The sequence below is a fragment of the Martes martes genome, assembly GCF_963455335.1.
Source record: "Martes martes genome assembly, chromosome: X".
NCBI classification, from domain to species: Eukaryota; Metazoa; Chordata; class Mammalia; order Carnivora; family Mustelidae; genus Martes; species Martes martes.
In genome coordinates, this window is record NC_137897.1 from 62,651,063 (window position 1) to 62,660,639 (window position 9,577).

At 40.5% G+C, this 9,577-nt stretch overlaps 1 protein-coding gene across 1 annotated transcript; it reads left to right on the forward strand.

Annotated features, from left to right (window-relative positions):
- Positions 1–663: 663 nt before the first annotated feature.
- On the forward strand, positions 664–8,723 carry TBX22 (T-box transcription factor 22; the record flags this gene model as incomplete). The annotated part of the gene is made up of 8 exons (XM_080795523.1): positions 664–838; positions 1,448–1,634; positions 2,366–2,467; positions 3,841–4,015; positions 4,897–5,061; positions 5,445–5,509; positions 6,195–6,280; positions 8,155–8,723. The coding sequence occupies 8 exons, from the start codon at positions 664–666 to the stop codon at positions 8,721–8,723; spliced, it is 1,524 nt and encodes a 507-aa protein (XP_080651649.1).
- Between the last annotated feature and the right edge of the window lie 854 nt (positions 8,724–9,577).

Below are 9,577 nucleotides of genomic sequence, written 5' to 3' on the forward strand. Positions count from 1 at the left end.
TCTCTCCACCCACACCCCTACCCCACCCCCACCCCTCCCCTTCCTCTAACTGTCAGACTCTGAAGTGTCCTCAATGATGGTTTTGTTTATTTGTTTGTTTGTTTTTGTATATACCTTAACAGTTTCCAAAACAAACAGTGGACCCTGTGACCAGCCTGGTATTCATTCAGTAGTATGCAACAGTATCTCCCAATCCAAGAGGCCTGAGCAGCTATTGGAGGCAGGTCGGCTCCCTAAAAGGCCTGAGCTTGCCAATCTCTGTGCATTGCCAGGTCCTGGATTCAGCGATTTGAGGTCTGATGGTCTGCACATGTCCACTGGGAGAAAGGAAACCACAAAGGGAAGGGAGACTAGAATCCAGAGGACTTTGGCTCCAGTTTGATCTTCCTCTACTTTCATTCTGTCTATTCAAAGGGAAAAAAATATATATACACACACACACACACATATATATATATATGTATATATATATATATATTATACACACATACACTTTTTTTCTTCTTTCTTTCTTTGATTATAGATTCAGAAACTGTTTTTCTAATTTGGGGGTTTTCCTGCTTTCCCTCCTTGCCCTGTCCTCTCCACCCTCCCTCCCTCTCCCTCCCTAACTGAGCTCAGATTGAAACTTTGCATTGCACATTCCCTTCACCTCCTCCTGGGATGGCTCTGAGCTCTCGGGCACTTGCCTTCTCTGTGGAAGCCTTGGTGCGGAGACCTGGGAAAAGAAAATTGCAAGACCCAAGAGAGGAGACTCAGCCTGAGTTGCTGGAAAAGGAGGGCGGAGAGGAGGAGGAAAGAAGGAGCAGAGCCGCAAGGGAAAAGAGTCAGCAGCCCGGTAAGTATTCCTACCGCAGCCCCCAAACCCTGAGCCTGCTACCAGAGCATGCTGTCCTGCAAATCTCAGCTCCACTCCGGAAGCTGAGAGAGGGCTGCTAGCCCTCACTAAGATGCTTTGGTCCAGCTGGATGGCCACGTTTGGGGCCACGGAGACACCTCGGTCACTTGGCTATAGGGGAAGCTTCAGAGCTTCCAGGTTCAGTGCCTGTTGCTGTCGTTCATTTGCGGTGAAGGGGAGCTTCCTTATGCGTTTGTGAAGTTGCACTCTGCAACCTCCCAGGCTGTGAGAGCCAGATGGTAGCTGTTTCTCCCGGTAGAAAGCAGGCAGGCATTTAGATTGGGGCGAGGGGATTCAGCCTCAGGGTCCAAAAGTCTCAAGAGAATAAGGATGGGCAAATTTGAAGAAGGACGGAGCCTTTTCCAGGACGCGATCTGGGTCCCTTTCTCCCCATCCGGGGGCCACAGAGGGTGTTGTGGGGAACTTGAATATCGACTTCCAAGGTTCCCAGAGAAGCGGCGGGGCCAGTCTACTCCAAGACAGGTATTAGTGAGAAGGGGACGCAGGAACTTCGAACCTCTGTCAAACTCTTGGCGTCTCTGTGTCCAGCAGAAAAGCGACCCAAGACCGAGCCCTCAGCAACTGCTTTCTCTGGCTATAGCAGCAGCGACAGTGATAACAACAGCTGCAAAAATCTGGAAGAGAAAGATGCTATCCAAGTGGAACTTCAAGGATCTGAACTGTGGAAGAGATTCCACGACATTGGGACTGAGATGATCATTACCAAAGCTGGCAGGTTCGGCTCTGTACAAGATGTTCAAAGAACGCACACAGTAGAAAGTCATAAGATGCGGTGCCTCCAGCTTCATACTCTATATCTGTCCTTGTCATCCCACAGGTTTTAGAAAGTCACTGCCTCTCAATAAATCACACTATTAGTGGCTCAGCTTTTCTTTCTTGTAGGCAGTGACTTCAAGAAATTCTCCTTAAAGCCTCACAGTTATCAGTGGACGAAAACCCAGCCTACCATCCCAGCCTAGCCTGGGGTAATTTTTTCTGCTTTCACCTTTTGCTTTGGGACAGCATCACATCAGCTGGGTTATTATTTATTTATTTATTTATTTTTATCTTTTTATTTTATTATTATTATTATTATTATTTGCGTGAATCCTCTTAATTTCAGTCTTTCCCAAATCTACCTTACAGAAAGTACCACTGACACTCAGGGCCCAGGCACAGTTTTTTTCTCTACTTTCTCTTACAAGGCTTTTTATTAGTGGTGCTGGTGGGGAGTGGGGTGGACAAAGCCTTGCGGTAAGAATATTCTGCTCCACACAGCAATCCTGAACTTGTTCAATCAAGCATACAATCAACAATCTTTCTTCATGTAGCAAATATTATTCCTTGAATCCATCCTAGAATGAGGAAGGTATTGCGAATATCTTCATTTTCCCCTTGTCTCCCTACCCCATCCCACTCCAAATGTCTCTAAAAGCACTAAGTCATTGGCTATTTTCTTTCCCACAGGCGGATGTTCCCCTCTGTTCGAGTCAAAGTGAAAGGGCTGGACCCAGGGAAGAAGTACTATGTGGCCATCGACGTGGTACCAGTAGATTCCAAGCGTTATAGGTAACCAGGCCAAAAGAAGGATACCCCAGACCAAGTCTGGGAATGAGGATACTTATGGAACCTGAGAATGTTATATGGAATACTCTACCATGGGGGTGGTGGTGAAATTGCTCTCCTGTGGACTTTGGGAGTTAAATATTCTCACTCAAATGGAGGTTCAGACTGAGAGGAGCAGTCTTGCTCCTCTTTCCTTTCACTCCTGGAGCAGGTACCAGTTTGTGTTTCAATGTACTCCACACCCTTTGCCTACCCACCGCTCTGGCCTTGGCTGTGCCAACTACAGAGGGTATGGACTCAAGCAGTTAAGAAGTTGTTTGAAGGAATTTAGAGAGAAGTGACTGTACTTCTGGGGCTGCGCTGGGCTCTGGGTTGTGCTACTTTGGCATCAGGGTCCTGGAGTGATGGTCTGATTTATCATCTAATGCTAATTTAACAGTTATCATATTTAGGTGTGTCATTTCTTCCTTCTTTAGCTTCTCTTCTGAAGCGGCAGCTGGGTCCTAGAAATTACAAATAACCTCTCTTTTTGAATCAGGCTCTCTACGTAGAGCAGACTAATAATGTTCAAATTGATCTAAAGCCAAGAGGTCTTTCGGGGGTAGCATTCCAGACGTGCAGCTATGCCAGCACTTTGGCTTAGAGGCTATGGGATTGTGCAGGAGCCACTCTTACTCAGGCTGTGAGCATTCCACTGAAGTGGATATCTAGCCTTTCTAAGAGAGAGCCCGCACAATGCCCAGGGCTGGATTTGAGGGGCAAAGAGAAAGCACAGCTCAAGAGCCTACTGGAGCTGCAGTTTGTAAAAAGAACAAGTGGCTTGCTTCTTGCGTTTGAGCTGGCTTGGGAATGCAGTGCACAATTGAGTGGTTGATATTGGAAACGTTGAAATCAGCCCTGAGGCCTCATGGGCTACAGTGGCAGGTGGTTTTCTGATGTGAAGCCTTGTTGGTGAAAGGGCTTTGAGGGCCACTGGCTGAGATGGAGGTGGGTTGGACAGACACCTTATGCTCTCTTTTGCTTTTTCTCTGACTCTGATGCTTCTGGCTAGAGCCACGAGGGTTTTTAAACTGTCTCTGCACAGCAGAGTGGATTAGATCAATTTCTGTGGTTGTTTCCGTGAGGAAATACAAACCAGACTCTGAAATCCCCTGATGTTATACTTGCCCTGGAACTTCATTATATTTTAATGGCATATGTTTGTATATGGTTTGCTTTTTGTCTCTGAATGCCCTTTGGAAATCAAGTTGGATCTTCTACTTTGGGATTAGGAAGCAAACTTTGGCCAGTGTCATTAGGACTAGATCCAGCAGTCTTCCTCCCATGCACCTGGCTTTGGCCCATTGCACCTAAAGCCACACTCTCTGCTTTTTTAGGTATGTGTACCACAGCTCACAGTGGATGGTAGCTGGGAATACAGACCACTCATGCATTACTCCCAGGTTCTATGTTCACCCAGATTCACCCTGCTCTGGAGACACCTGGATGCGGCAGATCATCAGCTTTGATCGCTTGAAACTCACCAACAATGAGATGGATGACAAAGGTCATGTAAGTGTTTGAAATCCTTTGTCTTGAGGATGGGATGGAAGTGTCAAGGCATCATCAGCCTGCATGTCACCCTGGAGAGGTGTAGAATGCTTCTCCCACGTGGTCTTTAGGAACTGTTCAAGTTCTGGGCTTGTGACCAAAGTAGCTCCTACGACCTTTGTTTGGCATCTGAGAGTGCTGGGGTTTGGGAAGGGTGAATGAAAGGAGTTTGCAGATCAAATGAGATTTGTTTAAGCCATAAATCCTGGTCTGGGAGTGTGGAAGGGAATGCACTTTGTGGAGCTCTCTTGCATCTCAGACTCCAGGGCAATCACTGTGAGCTCTGATTGCCTTCTCCTAGATGAGAACCTTCTGTCTGGCATGGTATGACAGAAATCCCCTCCACAACTCACTTGTGAAAGAGGTTATTTACAGGTTACCTGGATCTGAGTCTTATTCTCATATGCATCCTCCCCCTGCCATGCCCGGCCTTGCCCTGGGCCAGCCACAAATAAAGAGAGGGAGGCCCCCAGGATTAAGGGGTGGGGTATGTCCTGTGGCTGCCCTTCAGTTAACATAAGCCCAGGGAACTTCTAGCAGGCAGTCAGATCCAGTGGACATCACATGGTTGTCCACACTTAGAAGCAAGAAAGGGTCTCATCTGGAAATGGAATCAAGGCAGCCTTTTGTTGCTGTGATACTCCTATCTGGAAACCTCTTAGCTCTGAGCATGTCTGTCCAGAACTAAGTGTCAAAGAAAAGTCCTTGTGTGTGGCTAACCTGTCCTTTCTGGTTTAGCCTCACTTTTGCATGTGGGCATGTTGGGGGTGCCAATGAAAGGAAACCAGTGTTGTAGAGGGGAAGCCACTTTCTAGGAAAACATTTGATGATTTCTCCTCCAGATCATTCTGCAGTCCATGCATAAGTACAAGCCCCGTGTGCATGTAATGGAACAGGACAGCAAGGTTGACCTGTCCAGGATTCAGTCCCTACCCACTGAAGGGGTTAAAACATTCTTCTTTAAAGAAACGGAGTTCACCACAGTGACAGCTTACCAAAACCAGCAGGTAAGGACAACTTGATCCCAGGAAAGCAGAGCTGGCTCCAGAGGAACTTTCTGGATGGCGGCAAGCTGCACTATATGGATTGAATTTTCCACAACTAAAAAAATATTGTAGTCATACTGCATTGTCATCAAAGCAAATTTGATTATGAATTGTGTGGAAAAGGAGAAAAGAGAAAGGAGAGCAGAACAAAGTGCCAGGGGAGAAAGGAGGTAACCATTCCAAATTCAACTTAACAATATGTTTGTATTAATTGAATGTGCCATATTATACATTGAAGTGTTTTGTGGTGGTTGTAACCATTAAAAGCAATGGTGAGTGTTATTACTGAGGGCACTGACTTTATCTTTATCTTTTTCTCTCTTCTTTTTTCTTTTAATCTATAGATTACCAAACTGAAAATAGATAGGAATCCTTTTGCGAAAGGATTTAGAGATCCCGGAAGAAGTAGGTAAGCAACATAACAATCATATCTAATATTTATATGCACTTTCCACAAGTATTACAGATAAGGTAACTGTGGCTCAGAGACTCCGAGGTCCTAAGTTTTGTAACTGGTAGGTAGTAGGAAAAGAATGTAGTGTTTTGTCTCTAAAATCTTGCCTCCTCTTTTTCTCTCCCAACCCACTTTTAAGATTATCATATGATCTCCCTGATATGAGGAATTTGAGAGGCAGAGTGGGGGGTTTGCAGGGTAAGGAAGGAAAAAATGAAACAAGATGGGATCGGGAGGGAGACAAACTGTAAGAGACTCTCAATCTCACAAAACAGAGGGTTGCTGGGGGGAGGGGGTTAGGGAGAGGGTGGTTTCCTTATGGTCATTGGGGAGGGTATGTGATATGGTGAGTGCTGTGAAGTGTGTAAGCCTGAGGATTCATGACCTGTACCCCTGGGGCAAATAATATATTATATATTCATTTAAATAATTAAAACAAAGATATCACTTATTCTAAATCCCTGGGGTTTTTATTCAGGGAATTATTACTGTGAATTTTATTCAGCAGTCTAGCTATAAAAGAATTATATTTCAGATATTGAGCCCTAAAAACTGTATTAAGATAACTTAAAAGTTTACATAAATCATTATTTTCAGGAATTGAATTCTGGACTTGCTGAAAGTTGAATCTATTTTTCAGGGGTGTATTGGATAGACTTTTAGAGATCTACCCGTGGAGGCCTTCTGCCACTCTGGATTTTAAAACTTTTGGTGCAGACACACAATGTAAGAAAAGTTTTATTAATGTTTACTTTTAAATGTTAATGAAGTAACAACAGTCAGAACCTGTGTAGTAAATATTACACAAGAGGATAAGTTCCTGCCAGAGAATGTGGGTTTACAAGAAAGTTGGTTTATATTTAACTTGATGAGGAAGTAAGAGGCAAAAAGAGGGGGGAACCAGCATGAAGGAAAAGAACAGAGCCACGGTAATGGTGGATTTATTGACTTCAGTCTTCTTAAGTTATCATATATCCTGAGATCTCCAAATCTCACCTGGATTCTTCAGCAACTTACTATCTCACATTCTTTGGAATCTGCCTGTGGTACGTGCGCGGCCTATTTGCAAATACATTAGATATCAAAATAAATATGTTTCTCATAAACTTTCCACACATGTTAAAATGACATCCATTAAATTTTACCATCACTTAGTTCTAATTTTCCTTTTACTGTAAGTAAGGGAAATAAATGTTGAAAACAACACTAAGTCATCACAATTAGTTTAATTGCCACAAGCATTACAAATATTTGCAAGGTATTTTTTCTCAGGTAGTGCATTACATGATTAAATAATAATAATAATTAGATAATGCAAGCTTTCTGGTAAAAGAATGTATATCTTCATGTCTCTGGTGTTTAATAATAAATAAAAGAGTATTTGCAAACAACATATAATTATTTTACTGCTTTTGTCTTTACTCTATTAAATTTGTTTGTCTTAGGACATTAACATAAGTTTATAATACTGGAGAAAATCATCAACATTTTATTTAGGTTTAATTTTATATACTACTATAACATTGAAAACAGATCAAGTCTAATAATTATTTGGTAAAATATTTCACTGGATTGATTGTATTAATTTGGTTTACAAAGTTGTATAGAAAAATATGAACACTTTAACTAATAGCATCTAGGCAGCATGCTTTTAGAATACCCAGATCAACATGAAGTGCACTAAAACGAAACAAAACAAAACAAAACAAACAAACAAAAAACTAACAATGATTATTAATTCATTAATTGATAATTTAAAATACAGTTTTCTTAATTACTTAAATGTCCAGATTGCTCTCAAGTTCCAAAGAAAAGGGGTACCATTTTTAAAACGACTTTAGAATATATAATTATAAAAGACATTTGCCACCTTGTTAATAAAGAATTAGGCTATGCCTACACAAAGTAGTGAAGAAAAACAACACACACACACACACACACACACAAAAGAAACCATCAAGTTTAGTAAAAATTTTAAAATTCAAACATGAAAATAAGGTGGAAAGTCTAGATTTTCATGGACCTTATAATTATCCCTAACTTTAGTAGATGCTAGGCAAACATAAGAGGTCACTTGACATTATTATGAACTTTTTATTTTTTTTTAACTAAAAATTATCTTTAGCAAGTGCACTTAAATGTTAGTTTATAAAGATTATTTTCATGTGCTCCAATATTTTTATCAGAATGAAGCTTTTTATTGAATCCCAACCAATTTGTTCAATTTAATCAAATACTCATTTTTGTAAATTTTTTAAAACTTAATTTTTAAAAAAATTTGTAAGATATAATTGGCTCTGGGTACTATTTATTTAGGCATCTTTTGTAATTAATTGGATAAATGTCCAGGTGCCTAGCACAGTTCTTGTGCATAGTGAATGCTCAATACATTACACATAATTGTAGTGCTAAAAGTAATAATGGTACTTGTAAAGGTATCGTTTTCAACTTTGGTCAGAGGAATGAGCATATTCTTTCCCAAAGAAGTTAAAAGAACTGTGAACTTGCGGAAAAGAATGAAGCAGAATATTTATGATCCTTAGTACTCATTCATTAGGAACATCAAGTTCATCGTTCATTGACTGAATTATTATTCACAGGTGGAAGCAGTGGCTCATCTCCAGTGACCTCTAGTGGAGGGGCTCCCCCTCCTCTGAACTCCTTGCTTTTTCCAACTTGCTCTGTGCCTACATTTCACTTACCTACAGGCTCCCTTGGAATGTCCTGTCCAGAGGTGTATCTGCACAATATCAACCTGCCCCTTTGCTACAAGATTTGCCCAACTAATTTTTGGCAGCAGCAGCCCCTTATCTTGCCTTCTCCTGAAAGACTAGCAAGCAGCAACAGTTCTCAGTGTTTAGCGCCACTCATGATGGAAGTTTCCATGTTATCTTCTCTGGGGATCGCCAATTCAAAAAATGGTTCATTTCAAGACTTAAGTGAGCAGTGTCTACAGGCACCTAATTCTTCCAATCAAATGTTGTATGGATTACAGGTACCTGGAAGTATTTTATCACCAAACCCCATTGCCCAGGAAACAATTGGTTGTTCTTTCCATCCTTCCTATGGTTTTTATAGGTACAATTTCTCAGTGCCATCTAGACTGGTAAATGCTACCAACCATCTCAAAGTCAAAGTGAATGACAATAACCAAGTTTCACATTCCTAAAATAATTACACATAAGCATGTATTTTATTTATTTGTAGCCAAAGAAAGGTCAAGAGCTTTTGGGTTTTAATAGTTTTGTAATCAGAGGTATTTCTGTTATGCATTTAAAGTGCCTTATCAGATGTTCATAAGAGGTTGCTATAGGTCAAATATGACCTGTAACAATCTCTGATTACAGTGGCCTTGGGCCTCAAAATAAGATAGTCAATAAATATTATTTGATGAGATAGACTATGGGTGAAAATTGACTCCAGATGAAACCTTTAATTACAGTGAAGTCAGTTTACCATGTCAACTGCCTCTTACATACTGATAATGACCAAAAGAAGTTGGATTTAATTCCTGTGAAAGCAGCAAAACAATTTTAGTTTTATCTATGAAAATTATATTCATTGTAATTCTCTAGTAATTGTAGAAAAATCATTGTTCATTTGCCTTATACTTTTGTACTTTATTGTTGGGGAAGCTACTAATCTCAATTCTAAGTTACAAATAAGGACAGAAATTTTCAAATAGTAATTGTTGCAGCCTAAAGATCATTTAATCCTGAAGGAACACAAAGATGAAATGAAAAACAAAATGTTCTAAATAAATTTGATCTTTCAATTCTTTTTATTTTTTGGATCATTCCCAGGTGAAGCTTATTTACTTATTCTTTTAACAAACCTGGTGTTTTGTACAGTTTACAAAAACAAATTATTGTAGTTCTCCTAAAAGACTAATAAATTATTATTTAAAGGGAGATAATACATTTGAATCCATAAATATGAAAATATCATTACATTGGTATAGTTTAATTCCACTCTTGTGGGTCAGTCATGGTAAATTGGACTAGACAAAAAGTAGCATAAATG